General features: G+C 29.1%; 2 protein-coding genes across 2 annotated transcripts; one reads left to right on the top strand and one right to left on the bottom strand.

The window, feature by feature from the left end:
• Positions 1-1,306: 1,306 nt before the first annotated feature.
• On the bottom strand, positions 1,307-10,339 carry LOC137806280 (caffeoylshikimate esterase). Its single transcript, XM_068606295.2, has 8 exons — positions 9,799-10,339; positions 8,693-8,722; positions 8,432-8,561; positions 8,203-8,349; positions 7,962-8,092; positions 3,822-3,959; positions 2,323-2,421; positions 1,307-1,653 (listed from the first exon to the last, which is right to left on the bottom strand). The coding sequence occupies exons 1-8, from the start codon at positions 10,075-10,077 to the stop codon at positions 1,435-1,437; spliced, it is 1,173 nt and encodes a 390-aa protein (XP_068462396.1). The 5' UTR covers positions 10,078-10,339; the 3' UTR covers positions 1,307-1,434.
• Positions 10,340-13,254: 2,915 nt separating this feature from the next.
• LOC137808824 (uncharacterized) lies at positions 13,255-14,064 on the top strand. Its single transcript, XM_090300836.1, has 2 exons — positions 13,255-13,412; positions 13,902-14,064. Exons 1-2 carry the CDS (start codon positions 13,255-13,257, stop codon positions 14,062-14,064), a joined length of 321 nt encoding a protein of 106 aa, XP_090156962.1.
• Positions 14,065-18,815: the final 4,751 nt, after the last annotated feature.

Here is an 18,815-nt window from a genome sequence, read left to right as displayed (position 1 = left end):
TTATTATGTTAATTATCAATTTATGAAATATTCTTAATTTATGAAAGAAGTACTTTGACATTATTAAATTATTCAACAAAAATTAATGAAAAATAGTTGTAAGATTATTATATAAAAAAAACAGCTGTCAAAATATTACAATTAATTTAAATACATTTTTTAGATATATAGAAAACCCATGTACATTTATTATATACAATATGTGTTTAATAATCCTACCAACAATAGCTGATATAATCTTATTTATTATATACAATATTTGTTTAATAATCTACCAACAATAGCTGATATAATCTTAATTAATGTCGAAGAATAACCTTGACTAACAATGATAAAAAAAAGAGTAATATCACTCAATAAACATTATTCTTTATTGACATTGACTATGAATAAATAATCGTTTAACGTCTTTAAAAAAATTCTAATATTGACCAAAAAGTTTTGACCATATCAACAAAAAAAAACTATAATCAGTTTCAGCTTAAAAGAAATCTCTAGCCAATTTCTTCCTTCACCTCCATATTTTCTTTCTGCATCTCCATAAATATTTCAATTCCAAAATTATCCTTCAACAAAAGATACAGCAGATTTATTTATTTATTTTTAAATTATTTTATTTTAATTTCAAATGTTGGTCTCCCAAATTCTAAAATCCAAAATAAAAAATTATATTTCAAATTCTAAAATTTAGAAGAAATTTTTTAAGTTCGAAAATACATTTTGAACTGTTGGTATACAAAATTGTATTTTGAATTTAGAAGGTATTTTCTAATTTAAAAATACATTAAAAATATATATTATGATCTCTATAATTTGGAATACAATTTTGTATTTAAAATTTTTGGAATTGAAATCCAGATTTTAAAATTCAAAACTTTAAAATTTAGAAAAAAGGGAAGAGGAATGTCAATGAAAAAATGAAAAAAAAAGGACAAAATTGTCATTTTACGTGTTTTTTAAAAGGTGTAAGATGAAAGCATGGAGATGCGGGAAGAAATTGCCTAATATCTGTGGTGATTGAAAACAAAGTGTGAAATCGATACTATTTCTATCAACCCTTGATCTTAGGACTTCTTCCTGCAGTCACATTATTACTAACTGCACCCTTACTAATAAAAAATTATCCTCCTTCACTACATCACCCATGTTTCCATCATTGTCACTATTACATTATTGCCACTACACCTTTCTCTTTGTTCTTCATTACATTTTTTAGGAATAAAGAAAAAACAAAATTCATTCTAAAAAAGTCTATTCTGAAAAACTGAAATGAGTTTTTCATAATGTTCTAGACAGGTTGTTCTGAAAAACATTTAAAAAAATTTGATCGAAAAAGTAAAGTACCACATATTCTGTAAATATTTTCCATTCAAAGACTCTATAAAATAGTATAAGAATGAAACAAGAGAATGGACAAAAATTGAGGTTTAGGCCTCATTTGATTGAAGACCTAAAATCAAGCCAGGAGATAATGTCATGATGTACAGCAAATATTGTGTCATCAGGTTCACCTTCCAAAATGCAGTGGTAACCACCTTCATACAGCTTTAAACTCTTATCTTTGCTTGCTGCTTTCTCATAAAGAAATTTACTCACTAATGGATCTGTCACCTTATCTTCTGCTCCATGAAGAACCAATAATGGTGCTGAGACCTGCAATCACCCACAACAATTAAATGCTTCTCTTATTCTATCCAATTGGGGTTTTCTCTCAACAAGTTTCTCCCTCAACATTTCTAAAACAGAAAAATAAATGAAACAAATTGAACAAATTTCTTTGCCAATGTAACTTCTCTAAATTTTTTAACTTCTGCATAAGTTTTATTTTACCTAGTGAAAAAGTTTATTTTACTTTTCTTCTTATCTAATGTCCTTTAGGAGGTTTTTTTTCCCAAAATGGTGTAATTCCATTTGGTATTTACTGAAATGGGGAAATTTTTAGAATTGGACAAGTTTAGCATATGGATAACGACTTCAGTGGAAGTTATATAACTGAAGTTGTACATGTCAAATACGAGTTCAGTTCAGTTCAACAGCGACTTCAGTGAAACTTATATAACTGAAGTCGTACCTCGCAAGTACGAGATCAGTTCCACAGTTTTAAATTAAAACTGTACTAGTCATGTACGACTTGTCCAATTTTAGAATAATTATTTTTTCTCTTTAAGGAAATATTAGATGGAATTACACTATTTATGAAAAAAAAACCTTTAGGATAAGTCTATCCATCAGGACTTTTACTGCACACATATATAGAGAGAGAGAGAAAGTGAAATAACCATTGGATAAACCCAACTTATATTAAGTAAGAAAATAACTAACCTTGTGAACTTGTGACTCAATTTCTTTTGTGGTTCTTAAAAGCTCCATGCCAGTTCTAAGACGTGGATTATCATCATAACAAATAACATTGTAAACAGCCTGCAAAGAATTAGACTTGAAGAATAAAAATGTTTGTAACAGATTAATTACATGGGATTTTAGTTTTTGGTCTGTTTTGGTAGCATTAATTAAAGGAGGGGGTTGGAGGTTGTGAAGCTGGAGACAGTGACAACATATGGATATTATATTATTTATTCCCACAACAAGGATAGTGATAATTAATAGACTTTGCAACAAAACTATGAATTATTGGTTGAGCAGAGTCTGAAGCAGGGAAACACAAATAAATGACATGAGTGAGAAACAATGATAAATGCTACTATGTTTTAGTTTACTTTTGAGCTGACCAGTGCTTTTGACTCCACAAACAGACAAATAAACAAAGTTTCATTATGAAAAACACTGTTGTAATCACTCTCATAGATATCATCAATGTGTGGCTGTTTGGTAACCCTGCACATGAAGAAACCTGTACAAAGATACTTTAAGGTGCTTAATGGCACCCACATATTGGAAGCAAAACATTAAATTCTGATCAGATGATAAATGTATAGAAGAGTTACTCCTCCCTCTGCCAAAATAATTACAGTTTTAGTATCTCAAGATAACTGTTGTTCTCACTTTTTAACAAGATATTCCAAGTATCTCTTCCAATATTGAACTCTAATAAATAAAAAGGCTTAATAATGCATTCATTGAAATTAAGAAAGAGAACAAGGATGTTTTAGTAAAATTGTACCTAATAAATACTATTTTTCTTGGAATGCGTATTTTTGTTTGTGGATTGTTATATACATATGTTGTTCCTTGACTGATGACCTTATGTTATCATGTTAAGGATGGTGAACCTCGTATATATTGTTCGAGATCCCACATCGACTGAATATAAGGATATTTCATATTATATAAGTGGATGCAAACATCATCTTATAAGTTTGTTTTATAAAATTGAGTTAGACTTAAAGTCTACTTCTTAATATGGTATCAAAACCATTTAAAGTCTATACTAGCAAAAGTTTGTTGATTATTATATACATATGGTTGTTTCTTGACTCGTGACCTTATGTTATAATGTTAAGGATGGTGAGCCTCGTATGTATGAATATAAATTTATATGCTCATAGAAACTGCTACTTCAAACAGCATAATTGGTTATAATGTGATCATTTTATCAAGTGGATAATATGGATATGCTAGTAAGTGAAATGTAAATGACAATCATGATATAAATGAGTTTCCAAAACGACAGTTCTAGGCACTATTCCATTACAATGCACTTAGGGAAGTTTCTGTAACACAAACTGTGGCTGTACTTTCCTACTGTTAAAAACAATTAGGAAGTGCAGGACATTTTCATAAAGAAGCATGAGATGGAAGAGAAACTGTTAGTTATTTCATTATATAAACACGCAATAACTAATGATTGCAAAGGTACCAACCAATTTTCTCTTGCTAGGTTCCCTGAAGAACAGCTCATCTAGTTCTTGGGTTGGGAAGAGCTTTGCCTTTGGCATCACTTTAGACAAAAGAGTTAACACCTTCATAACTGCATCTGATGGTAAGACGTCATCTGCAATCTTACCAGAAACAGAAGATCGGCAAGTCATTTTTTTATCTAACTATAAAGTAAATACAGCCCCAATTAGAGGGGGAGAAACAAAATATAATGTAATGTGTACCAATTGACTTATGGCATTTTCGTCTAATGAATGTTTAGAGATCATGAAAGAGCATTATCCTTGTTTGAATAACATTAAAAGTTTTACATGCAATACTTTTCACTATGCGAACCAAAGAAAGCTTCATTTTCCTCTTAGTAATTCTCATGCTTCACAATGTCTGGGGACCTTACTTGATACTATCTATGCCATAAGTATTTTCTTACTACAGTAGACATCATACACGTTACACCTGGGTATATTTGATACATAATAAAACTGAAACTCGTATACATATCACTAATTTCATAAATCTAGTTGAAAATCAATTTAATACGCGTGTAAAAATCACTAATACAAACAATGACATTTTGTTTTCCATGCTTGATTTCTTTAACTCAAGGGTACTATTCACCAAAATTCTTGCATTGAAACACCCCTGAAAAACAATATTGTAGAGTGCACATCAACATTTTCTCAATGTCACGTGTGCACTTTTATTTCATTCCACTTTACCTCACAGATTTTGAAATTTGCCTTATTACATGCGACTTATCTTATTAATTGCATTCCCACACCTTTTCTAAAAAAATACATCTCCTTTACAAAAATTGCATGGTCATCCGTGTGATATTAATATGCTTAAAGTCTTTGGGTGTCTCTATTACATCACCACTATCAACCCAAGAGCCCATCCTTGCATTCTTTTAGGTTTTCTTCCTAATACCAAAGGCTATCTCACCTATATTTAAATATTCACAACCTTACCATATCTCACAATGTCATTTTCAACAAAGATCATTTTCCCTACCTACATCACCAACACAATGAATCTAATCCTAGCACAATCTCTTCTCTATCTTTCACATATGATAACTAAACCTCTTATCCACACCATTGAAATCATTGATATATCTTCATTCAACTACACCCCATAACTCAATCACCATTCATCATTCTAGCCAACCACCTTCATTTTCAAAGGATTTTGATAGCATTCTTGTGTCAACTTGCCTGAGTCCAAATCCAAGTATTTGCTATCCTATTGACAAGTATTTGTGTTCTATTCATGTGTCACCCACGTATCATCATTTATTGCATCTGTATCCACTATCACTGAACCTATTTCATATGATGAAGCCGCCAAGAGTGATTGTTGGCTTAAAGCCTAGAAAGCCAAGATAGATGCTCTTCAAGCGAATCAAACTTGGACCCTCAAAACTCTCCCACCTCACAAAACTTCTATTGGATGTTGTTGGATATATAAAGTAAAATACAATGCTAATGGGACTTTAGAACGATACAAAACGCATCTTGTAGGAAAAGGCTATACTCAATTGGAAGGCTTGGATCTTCTTGACACTTGTTCCCTAGTAGCTAAGCTCACTAGTGTGAGGCTTCTTGCCCTCACTGCCATCTACAATTGGCATCTTAAACAATTAGATGTTAATAATGCATTCTTACATGATGATTTAAATGAAGTTTATAAGAAATTGCCTCCTGGTCTACATCCAAATCGTCCCAACTAAATTTGCAAGCTTCAAAATTCATTATATGGGTTAAAACAAACTATTGGCCATGTTTTGCTTGTCTTTCTTCTTTTTTCATTGAGCATGGTTTCTTTCCGTCCTTCACTGAGACAACTAATCTGCTCTTCAAATAGCAGCAACTGAAGTTTTTTATGAACATACAAGCACATAGAAATCGATTGTCATATTGTTTGTGAAAAAGTTAATTCTGGTTTGCTCAAGCTTCGAGTAACTTCATCACACCAACTTGCCTACATCTTCACAAAGGCTTTATTTCCTACAACCTCTCAATATCTTGTTAGTTGCACTGTTATAACAGTTGTTTTACTTTTATTTTTGCTTTGTATAAATACTGTATCAGTCATCATAGTAATGTAAGCAATTAGCAAGTTGTTTCTTGTTTCAGCAATGCTCCATTCTGTTATCCATTTCTGGTGGGTTGGACTCTTCTTTTCTGGTTCCTATGCCTCACCGGAGATGGAATCTTCCTTCCCTTTTCCTTGGAGGAAGCAGTGGACAGACTGAGTATTTCAGCTGCCGATTAAGTTCTGGCCCCATGGAATATAGTTCTGGCCATTAAGTTAGTAGTCAGTGATTGGAAGTGGATTTGTATCAGTCAGACTGGGTACTTGAGTCCCTGATTTCTTGTGCTTGTCTACCATGGTGACTCACTTTGCTGTCACAGTTCAGGTACCGACTCTGATACCATGTGAAAGTGTTCATTCCCTTATAAAAAATGTGTGATACAGAAGGCATGAGCAGCCTTTAGGGTACAACCCTAATTAGGGATAACAAAGAATCTAATTTACAGAAAAGGAAAGAATTCAAAATTGCTATGTACAGTGAAGGATATTAGTCCCTTAATTTTGGTTGTACAATTAATCAGAATATTTCCTCTGTTAATTTAGGAATCAGCCAGATGTGGGCATTTCTTGGCTTGATATCTCAACAAGTACCCAAGCATTTCAACAACACACCCTCAAAAGTTAGCTACTAAAGGCGGGCAACCAAACATTTAAGTACCGCGCCGAACATCTCTCATATAACTTTTATAAATTCCTACTTTTAACTTACAGAAAAACTTATTTCATGTTTTTTTTTCTCTTCTAGAAGTCTTCATAGAGAAGTTTGTCCAAATGGATCCTTTATCTATGTAGACCACAAATAGCTTTCTTTAAATATTGCTATGTGTCTTTCACAATCCTCATGGAAGTACCCAAGCATTTGGATAACCCTCCCTCAAAAGCTAGCTATTAAAAGGAGAGAACCAAACATTTAAATATTGCTCCAAACATCTCATACTATTTGATGTGAAATTAAGACACCTCATAATATTCAAGTCCCCATCACTCGATATGGATGAAATTCCTCATTCACATCTGTTAGGTGTATATTGTTTCTTCTAATTCACCAAAAATGTAGGATACCATTTCTTTATAGTTTCCTAGAGTGTTCAAAGGCTTGCTGCAGAATCAAGCAAGGTATTGATTTTCCTATACCACAATTTTAAATATTTTCAATAATTGTTTCTAGTTTGATTGTTATCTCACTGAAGGGACAGCTTTCTAGTCTCAGAATATTCATTCTTTAACTAAATCCTAGTATGGCATTCAATACACACACATCAAATCTAGGAAAATCCAGCAAAGAAGAATATTATCCAAAAGTCGTTGCTTTATAACTTTGCATATTTTTTTGTATAAATTCAATTTACACCATAATTTTCAGATATATACTTAATATGAACATCCAACGAAATATGTGCAGTGCTGGTAAAACTGCTACAATTGACTTAAAAATGAAGTAATAGTAGTCTCTACGTGGTTCAAATATCGTAGCATAGTTGAATAGTAAACAACATAAAAGGTTAGGAAAATATACTTTTAAATCAGGTCGATACATGAGTAAATCTCACAGTTCTATGAAATATATTACATTTTTATTTATATTTCATCAGAGGCATTGAAAATGGCATTATAGTAGTCCCTCATCTTTATTAAAGAATAGGATTTGAGGGAGACACTTCACTTTAGAAATTAATCCTGACCATACTTTTTACTTGCCAATGCCAACAAACAGAGATCCATTTATATCAGTGTTTTAACATAGCAATGACGTTGTTTTAGCTTGCAGCTTGCATCTGCAATGAAGCTTGCAATATTGCAATTCTTGTTGTCTTTATAATTTCATCACAACAGAAACTGTCACTGCATCAGCCTTAATTGCTTGTAATTGCAGTATTTGCTTAAAACTCATGAGTAATACCAACACGCACTTATCAGGGTAGACTTCTTTTATAGTTTGGAATAATCATGATAAAAGAATAAGCTGAATCATACTTTGAAAAATAAAGAAAACTAGCATCAATTGAAGTACAGAAGCATGAGCTTACTTTACACATTGGAGCTACAAGTATCATTCCATCCCAATTATTTGGCTCCCTTAAATGAACTTTAAGAGAAACTGCTCCACCCATTGACTGCCCCAATATAAATCGAGGCAAGCCTCTCAGATCAGGCCTGGCTGCCAATTGAAATATAATACATAATCAATAACAACATTTCTTTTAGCATGAAAATCATAACGACATTGATCAATATGACACCAGGGATACTGAAAAGTGAAAGACACACCTTTAATTTTTGTATAATGCTCTATAACATCATCAACCAGATAATCAAATTTTGGAATATAACCATGCAAGCCTTCTGAAAGACCAAAACCTGGATAGTCCATTGCAAAGACACCATACCCAGATGCTGCAATTCTCCTGGCTATACCTGAATACAAAATCCAAATCCTCCAAAAATCAGAATCTTATTTTCCCTAGAAACATTTAGGACGGCATATACCGTTACAAACCTTCAAAAAAGAAGGTGCAAGTATCACCATATCCATGACAGAAACACACAGAAGCCTTGAGTGGAATCTCTGGCCTTGGCATCCAGCTTTTGCAGAAAATTTCTAATCCCCTTGAATTCGTTTCATACCACTACTCTCAAACAAAATAAAAAGTAAATAACATTTTCTAGCAAGGTGACAAAGAAGTAAAAGGAAAAAACTTCAGAACATCAACATTTTCATGGATTTTTTAAAATAATAAGGTTAAGCAGAAAACCTTACTTCTTCAGTTCTGATCCCAGCAGGAGCATTCTAGAAACAGAGGTTAAAACATCAGTCAGTTACCGAGTCTTGAACAAAGTACTACTCATACCCATTAAAGGAACACTAAAGGAGTTCATAGATAACTTGATTCTATAAAGCAAGGCTTTAACGACCTTTAAATACAACTCGATGAGCATTTCAAAACAAAAGAAAATAATTAGCCTATGAATAAATTAAAAATACGCTTTTAGAGCAGCCATTTTAAGAGAGTTTTTACAACTTAGCTTATACGTAGAGGGTATGTTTAGATGATTTGTTCTATAAATACTTCTAGAAGAAGAAAATAAGAAGAAAAATGAACGAAATTTCACTTTAAACTAAAATTTGTAGAAGTTCTCTTGTATTAGCTTCTCCTTTTCAACTTAAGTACAAGCTAGCTTTAGCTTACGGAAAAATTTATTTAATTTTTTTCTTATGTTCTTTTTCTAAAAAGTTTCTATGAAGAAATTTATCCAAACAAGCTCAAACTAATTTTGCTTATGGTAAATTAACTTCATTGTTTCTTTTTTTATATTCTCCTAAAAGTATTTGCGAAAATATTTATCCAAACACAACTTAATTAAAGGGCTGCAACTGCAAGTGTGGCAACAATGTCGAGGTTTCCAGGTCTACCTGAGTGAATCGCAACTCAACCACATTAACCACATTTGTAAGCAAATTTCCACAATCCTAAGGGTCACAACCACAGTTTAAAACCTTAGGATAAAGATACAACTTATGTTACCACAATCAAAGCAATGATAGTTAAAAACTTCACTTTCAAATACCAAATAATATACTAAAGATACAAACAAAAATGTAAACATCAAACTTCATTCAATTAAAACCTTTATCTACAAGATGTTTGGATGGATCTCTAAAGACAAACATAAAGATAAAAAAAAATGAAACAAGTTTTTTCATAAATTAAAATTAGCTCTTGTATAAATTAAAAATACAAATTTAGAGATAAGAAAAAATCAACAAACTATAAAAAAAACTAATTTCAATTATTTTCCTATCTTTATCAGCTAAAGGAGTTCTTCCAAAATACCTATCAGTCACTCTGTCAAAACTAAACTAACCTTGAACAAGCAATGATCCAGCTGCTGGTGCACCTCGATGAAAGCATCGCGGACCCTTCTTCGAGTGTAAGCAAAGTCAAGGTTACGACGAGCTATAGCGTTCAACTCATCGCTCAGCCCTTCCAAAGGTGCCTTTCTCAGTGCTCTCACCGTCAGTGTAGAATTCTTGGGCTTGATTGAAAAGGGTGGTTGATGCTTCAAAGGATGGCTGATGGGTTTGTGCGTAAAGGGTGAGTTGAGGTTCCTTGATCGAAATCTGAAGGGCACAGAGAGTTCCATGGTGATCGAACTTTAACAAGGGTGTGTATGGGATCACGAAAACGCTTACAAAAGAACAAAGTTGGGTTTTTTTTATAGTACTAATCGTTTTCATTGCAATTGTAGTGAAGGGTCAAAATCCCAAAGTGAGCATTCACGAAGCAGCGTTCTAAGACCACACTCCATGTTACCCAGAAAATGGGCACAACAACGCCCACTGTTCTCACTTTTCTCGCCAAATTGGGGTCGGCGGAAGCATGCCTGTTGCACGTGTCTAACGTGCGACTATGTTGGCAATGTATGTTATTTTATATGGACGGAATTATTTTTATTACGAAACACATTTTATTAAATGGTTTATTAAAAATTTGTGGTTAGTTTATTATTTAATATGTTCTCTTAATTAATTCTAAAACATGCATTTAAAAAGTGGGTTCGATAATACTTTTTGTATTTTTTAATTTATGTCATTAGTGTTTTTACAGGAGTTTAATTATAATTTTAGTCTACGCAGAATTCTGGACTTAGTCTCTCTAATTAAACTTTGGGATTGGAGTAATTGTGATTTTGATTTTTCAAATTTAAAAAGTATTTTTTATCTCTCAAAATGAAATAAAAATATGATTTTAATTTCTACATATCAAATTTTAGCAACTAAAAATATTATTAAGTATTTTTCTGGGAGACGATCTTAGTATTTTTATCATAGAAAAACTTGCCTGAATCTCTGATAAATTATTTTTTCCGAAAAATAGCCATCAGTGCATATTTAAGATTTTAATTCAAAAATTAAAGATGAAGTATGTTTTTGAGAATATTCAATATAGTTACATATTTGTAATTTTTATTTAAAATTATTAATTAAAATAAAATAGTTTTATGTTAGTTTATTCTAATTGTTAGTGCTCCCTTCACTTTCTTTTTATTCAAAGTTCAAAGTCAAATAAATGGTTCAAAGAAGTTATTTCAACTTATACTTCTACTTAATTTTATGTTTTCTTGGTCGGTCCACACACACACACAAATATATATATATATATATATATATATATATATATATATATATATATATGTATGTATGATTTTGTTCCCGTATTTTTGTCGTCCAATAAACTATTCAACTCGGATTTTTTTCTTTCAATTCATATATAGTATAACGTGCATCATGATATCCTTAGAAGTTAAAGAATTCTCATCCGGAAAACATAAAATAAAGAAGTTTCTAAGTAATAAAATATACTTTTACCAATATGATGTATTTTTCTGGACTCTGATTGGAAACATGCATATAGTTGTTGGATGCATGAATATTGATAACTTTTATTTTCATTCTATCCCAGTGAAACTTCAAGGTTGTTGAAGAAACTCTTAATTCTCTCTAAAAGAAAGTTTGTCGAGAAAGAAACTTAAGAAAAAATTATTTCTTTTTGTGACTTTTAAGATAAAGAGAGTGCTTAAAAATAATGTATATCTTATAAATAAATTTTTAAAAAAAGTAAGGAAAATTATTTATAGAAGGGGATAGCTTCTCTAGTCTAATATTTTGAAAAGTTAATATTCTAATTTATATATATATATATATATATATATATAATTGAATGATTTGGATAAAAAATTTACATCTATCTTGAACTAGTATTATGACATATGAAAAAAGGATTCGTCTAAAATATTGTAATCAACGATTTCGATTAATGTCTATCGTATAAAATTAGATATTGAATTTTTGTATGATAAAGTTGGAGAATAAGTGAGTACGAAGATCTCGTCTCATCAACAAATCTTATGACTTCATCTAACATCCTCATTCAACAAAATCTATAATCACATTCTCGATTTAACAAAATTTATAATAAATAATTTTGTCTGACATGTTCTAAAAAAAAAAACATTACAAATAAGCAATCTATACATAAAAGTGTAACTCAAACATGACAAAAATATGACAATAACAAACGATTTATAAATTTGCATGAAAATCACGTAAAGAATGATTATTTGAAATAAGTAAGTTATTTCATAAGTATTAGAATATAGTAAGATTATTTAGAGTATTAACTAATCTTTTGACAAGGTAGAAAGGGATATTTTGCATTCCTTTACCTCTCACACCATTGTTTTTACCTACTAGGGGCATCGTGTTTGCATTAGCATATCATATGAATGAACAAGTGCCTCCTCGAGGTATAAAGATGCATTAGGTCTCTGATTGTGATTGTGTTGTTAGTTGCATGTCACGCATGCTTATTTTTGGTTTCATGATACAGATCATAATTGGAGAAAGAGGAGATTGAGAAGAACCAATTCATGTTTTTCTTCTCCATGCATTGTCACTTGTTTGATTTTTTTTGTTTGTTAAGTAAGAAATTACAAAGCTGTGTGTTTATCGTGTTAAGAGATGAAAACTAAAATGGGATCCGAAATCGAGAGTCCAATTCAATGCTTGGGAGAGTTGCACACATCAAAATAAAGTTTCACTAGATGAGCAACAACATTTAAAAAATATTTTTTTCATTCATTCACTCTGAGTTATTATCTTGAATTCTGAAGAAAAAATATATATTTTTATTTAATGGAGATTCATGAATAACTCCTTACTATAAACAGAGAAAACTTAATCAAGACTAGCATGTACACACAAAAAAAGGAACTAACACGTGTTAGAAAATAAGATCTAAATATATTACCCATAAAAAGCTTAATTTTTCTTTTCTTTTACTATGACTAAATTATCAAATCACTGATAAAAATAATTAAAGAAAAGAAGAAACGAGTATTTGTACTTAAAATATGAAACCCATTGCTTCAATCTTAAAACTTATTTTATTTATTTCATTTAGAAGGAAGAATGCTTAATACTAGCTAGTGTTGGGTGGGAGAGGAGACCAAAAAACATAGGTAATCAATCACCACATGATGTTACATGTATGTTTTAATAGACTTCATTAGTCTTCAAACAACATTAACTTTTGCAAAATTACTGGAAAACAAATTCTAAAATGGTTGAATTGTAACAATGAAGGTTTCGATATCTGACAAAAATGTTCAAAATCTACCTTTTAATAGCATTTATTGGTTGCAAAGATTATGAGCACAACCATCTCAAATTGGTATTTTCTTTTTCTTCCAAGTCAAAACATCTATATATATGTGTGTGGAGTTTTGAAGATTATAACAGGTTACTAAGAATTGTGAAGCATGGCTTCTTCCTCCACATTGCAATTCTCAATTCTCATATCTCTTGTTTTAGTTTCATTATTTTTGAGTGTTAAAGGGAAAATTTCCAAATCATGCAAAACATACGAGTGTCCCACCTATAGTGTGATAGAAGAGGGCAAGGGTTATGAAATTCGGAAGTTTTTTTTTTATCAGCAATAAAAAATAAATAAATGGGAACCATTTCAGGGGTGGCCCAACCTTATACCTAAAGAGCTACCGTCTTATCAACCTCCAATTAAGGAACACCTTCCAACTTAAATAAGGAACAATCAAACTAACTCAAAAAAGTATTAAACAACCAGCCTCATACAATCCACTGGGTTCAAAATCCAATTAGGGTACGTAAAGGAATTACAACAGGACTTTACAAAAATTCAAGACCAAACATTTACCTGTACCAGTACAAATACCTCGAGCGCATCTACCACGCCCCTGTCGAAGGTCACCGAGTTCCTATGTCTCCAAATTCCACTCACAACACCAACCCAAATCGCCCCTCAAACGTCATTAACCACATCAGAAGCCGAACACAACCTGAATTATTGAAAGTTTACCAAAGTGTCCTTGTGAATTAGTCCTCAGTTGTTGTGTCCTCAGGTGTTGTGAGCTTCTTTGTGCCAAAAGAGAACCAAAATGACCCAGCTGGAGCAAATGGTCTCACTGCTGAAGGCTAGTCTTGTTGGAACAAAATGGTCTGCCACTACTCCAAAAAGTTACATTGCGGCACAATACGATCCACCTTTTACGCTTTTCGATAGAGTCAATGAGATATGGTTCTTGTATGAATGATCATACTCAAGATCCTGTGGAATAATCTAGACTAGACTAGAAAATTTCTCCTTCTTATCTTTTCAAATTAGTAATGATGTCATAGATGAATCTTGCATTGGTATATATGAATGAAAATATGGGTTTTGATGATACTTTTATAACAATTTTATGGATGTATAAACTTTAATTTTGTCCTACAATTAAAGTATTTTCACCATAGGTCCAGATAGATCAAGTAGATGTTTCGCAAAAATACGATACTTTTATTATGTTGTTTTTTTTATTAATAATAAAAAATAAAATAATTAAGATTCAGAAACTGGTATGTTGAACTCCATGCAAACCTGAAAGAATTTTTATCAAATAATGATGATCTGAATGGAGTAGAGTCCTCCATGTCTCTGTAGCTACATGAGCTCCATAACTAGTAACTAAATTTCATTAGATTAGAATATTCCTAAAGTGTTTTTTTAATTTATTTGTTATTTATTGATGAAAAAAATAAATTCTACTCTTTAAATGTGCAATGTTATACATTGAAGTTGTAATTAACACTAACATAATTATAAGAAGCATAATTAACAACTTTAATTGTGGTGAAAATACATAAGATTGTAAAAATTGTAAAAACCTAAATATATTATAGCCCGCAATTGCAATTTAAAGCCAGTGAAAAAGATAAAAATGTCCTTGATGTATTATTTTTTTTATTGCAGATTTCTAGAACAAAAAAGCTCTTGTGGATATAATTTTCCATAATGGATTATTTTAGGACTTTTATTTCTAGAATAAAGGGTATTTTTAGAATTTTAAAATTATGTTTAAAAATATTGGATGTAAGAAGAACTATTTGGGTATCTGGGTCATATATAATTTTATGGATATCTCGGTCATATATAATTTTAATTCATGTGAGAAAAACTCATACTTCAAATTTTAAGAGTATTGTCAACTCTAAATAACATTTGAGTTTGAGTTGATAGAATCATTTACTTTTTGGTTTTATTTTGATTGATTAAAATGCAATATGGTTGTTTAAATTGACTAAAATTATCAAAGATTCTTCTTTAAAATGATTTTAACCTATTAAAAATATACTTTTATCTGGTTGAAAGTATGGGTGCAATACAAGAAAATCATGAAATAGAAACTAATTTTAGAGATAAAATATAATTAGTTGTTATAGTGATTAAATTAGAAACCATTTTAGAGACTAAAAAAATTGTTTTTAAATTAGTTTCTATTATTGTTAAATGGTTTCTAAATTGGTATCTAATTAGCTATCAAAGTTTTAACTACCAATTATTTAGATTCTAAATTTAGTAGCAAAAATCTTAGTAGCTAATTAGATAGCAATTTAGAAATCATTTAACAATAATAGAAACTAATTTAGAAACTATTTTTTTTTTTAGTTTCTAAAATGGTTTCTAATTTAGTTACTATAACAACTAATTTGTTATTTCATGATTTTCTTATAGCGGTAGATTCTTGTGCAAAATAGTGCAAAATAGTCAATACGGATATAAGTTTTTTTAAGTAAGATTATATTTTTACTTATTTTTAATCTGGAATAATTTCTTAGGTCAAAAACTATTTAACAAAGTCAACGTAAATTGTCTCCTAATTAGATTGAAAAACTTGAAAGAATTACGGTAGTCTCTACTCAAAAAAAGGAGAACTAGGTCTAGATGATTCAAATACAGAAGAATTTAACTCATCCATGCTTAAGAATAAATAAATAAGAAATTTAGAAGAAAAAAAAAATTTATGGAACCCGAATGTATAGAAAAAAGAATATTTTATTTAAGTATCAAACCATGGATATTTCATTAATTCATAAAAATAAACTTAAGATTGATAAACAAATATACTTAGAAAAAAAATACGTTTAGAAAGATTTTAATAAATAAGTTACAAGAAGAAGAGATAAAAAAAAATAAAAGAAAAACAGACAGAGAATTTTAATTTAACATTTTATCCACTAAAGGTCATAAAGTTGAGAATTCTAATTTGTTTAGATGCAAATAATATAAATAGTATGCATGGAAACACTATTTTATGATGTAAATAATATTTTATAATGGAAATAAATTACAAAATTATTTTCAAGTTTTGATTAAAAAATAAATGAGAAAGATACACAAATCAATAAATTTAAAAAAATAGTCAAAACATTTATTAGAATAATTAGTTTATATAATTTGTTGTTGGTTTAATATCTATAATGAGTGAGGATATAACTCGTTATTGATTTAACACTAATGAAAGTTCTTTCACCATAATAAGGATACATATGTAATCACGAGTGAAAATTATGGAAAAAATTTGGTTAGAAAAGAGTTAGTACTTAAAGAAGAAATGCAAAGAGGAAATGAAAAATATAAATATAGATAAAACTCTAAAGAAACCATAACAAGAGTTGTTTAATGCTTCAAGTGTTTTGAAAGAAGGCACATTTCTTCAAAGTGTTATCAAAGAAGAACAACGGTTTTAAAAGATCAAGACATTGGAAACCAGAATGATTTTCTTTCTTCACCTAGTGAAGAAGAAGTTCTAGATTATGGAGAACAAATTCCTTATTGGGAAGGAGAATTATTATTTGTTAAAAGACCACCTGAAAATCAACATCTTGAGCTTGAGCAAACTCAAAGAGAGAACATATTCCACACAAGGTATAAAGTTTTTGAAAACAATTGTTCAATGATTATGGATAGTGGTTCTTGTTGTAACTGTTGTAGTTTTAGGTTGGTAGACAAGATAACTTTAATTACTATTAGACATCTTAAACCTTACAAACTTCAATGGATAAAAGAGGATGAAAGAATATTAGTTAAAGAACAAGTAAATATACATATCTCCATAGGTCATTATAAAGAACGAGTATAACTATCAGACGCGGATTGGACATGCATAAAAGCTAAAGATGCTAAATGACTATAAATGATCGTTTAACAACTACCTTCGTTAAGAGTCTATAAAAAGAATTTAATCCATAAGAAGAATATATAGAGGCAAGGATATATGTTTCCAGAATGTTGTTCAAAGAGCACTCCTTTAAGCCAAGAAAGCAGAGTTTACACAATACCAAAAATGTTAATTAAATAATAGAGCAAACCTCATAACTTCAAAGCTTAAAGAAGATTAAAATACTAAGATCCAGATAAATCTCATGGAAAACACTTATAGTGTTATATAGCTACCCTAGGAGAGTGAATCCAACACTTGTAAACATTGAAATTTGCTATCCTCCCTAAAGAAAAAGATAACTTGAGTTAAGAGAGTAACATTACAATAAGTTTCAATTTTATCCTTTATAATATTAAAATATAATAAATTTAAAAATTATTTATTTAAAAATGAAAATTCACATTTTAAATTTTTTAAAGAAATTGAAACTTAAAAAATCAAATTTCTTACAATTTTACCCTTTAAATAAGTACCTTTTCTAAATTCAAATAATTCTTCCTAATAAAAAACCACCAACACAATAAAAAAATTGCATACAAAAATATTAAAAACTATATTTATTTTATAATTAATTTTAATAAAACTATTTTTATAATTTAATAATATATTTTTATTTTAATAATTATCTATAACAATGTATAAAAATGATTTTCTTTTACATATTTTGTTTTCTAATTTTATCCTTTATAATATTAAAATATAATACATTTAAAAATTATTTATTTTAATCAAAAGATAAATTATGTTTTCTTGTTACATAATAGAAATTTACTCAATTGTTATTATAATTTCATAAATAAATTCATTAACAAAAATTGTACTTTTTTAAAAAATTATTTATAAATAATAATTTTTGTTGTAAATTAGTGTTTTTTTTATAGAACATGTAATAAAAATATATAGTAAAATTTGTAATAATATTTTTAAATTTACTTCATATATTAGTTCAATAAAATTACAATTATCATAAATTTATAATATAATATCTATATAAAAATAGAACACGACAAACTTTTAAAGATATTTAAAAAATGCAAACACATAGGCATGCGTCCCTCTATTTCCGCCATTTGATGATAATAGTAATACTAATAATTTATTTTATATTAATATATATTAAAATGGAAATGTTAATTTAATAATTTATAATAATAATAATTCTCATAATAAATATAATAATAACATTATTACTAATTTATGATAATAGTAATATAATAATTTTATTTTATATTAATATATATTAAAATGAAAATATTAATTTAATAATAGTAATAATAACAATGATAATAATAATAAACATGATAATAAATAATTTTGCTAATAAATATAATAATATCATTAATAATTTTCTTGTTGTTATTATTATTATTAATTTTTATAATAGCAATACTAATAATTTTATTTTATATTAATATATATTAAAATATAAATAGTAATTTAATAATAATGATAATAATAGTTATGACAATAATAAAAATAAGTAACAAATAGTAAATAAGAAATTAATAAATTATTAATATATAAGTAATAAATAGTAAATAGTAAATAATTAATAAATAATAAATTTTAAATGATTTTTTTACGTTGTCTACTAAATTATAAATATTTTAGTAATTTAAAATAAAAAATAAATATGAGAATTGAGACTAGTACCAAATGAGTATGAGGATGGGATCTCATTCCCATATTCTGGTATTACTATACTCTTCACAATTCAAAAATTTTCTAACAAAAACTTTCATCTAAATAATATATATTTAAATAATACTTCCAGAACAACTTTATTTCTCATCCTAATCTCA

Source organism: Phaseolus vulgaris, chromosome 3 (genome assembly GCF_051622355.1).
Source record: "Phaseolus vulgaris cultivar YP4 chromosome 3, ASM5162235v1, whole genome shotgun sequence".
Taxonomy (NCBI): Eukaryota; Viridiplantae; Streptophyta; class Magnoliopsida; order Fabales; family Fabaceae; genus Phaseolus; species Phaseolus vulgaris.
The sequence above is the reverse complement of the archived record's forward strand: the minus strand, read 5'-3'. Positions and strand labels throughout refer to the sequence as shown.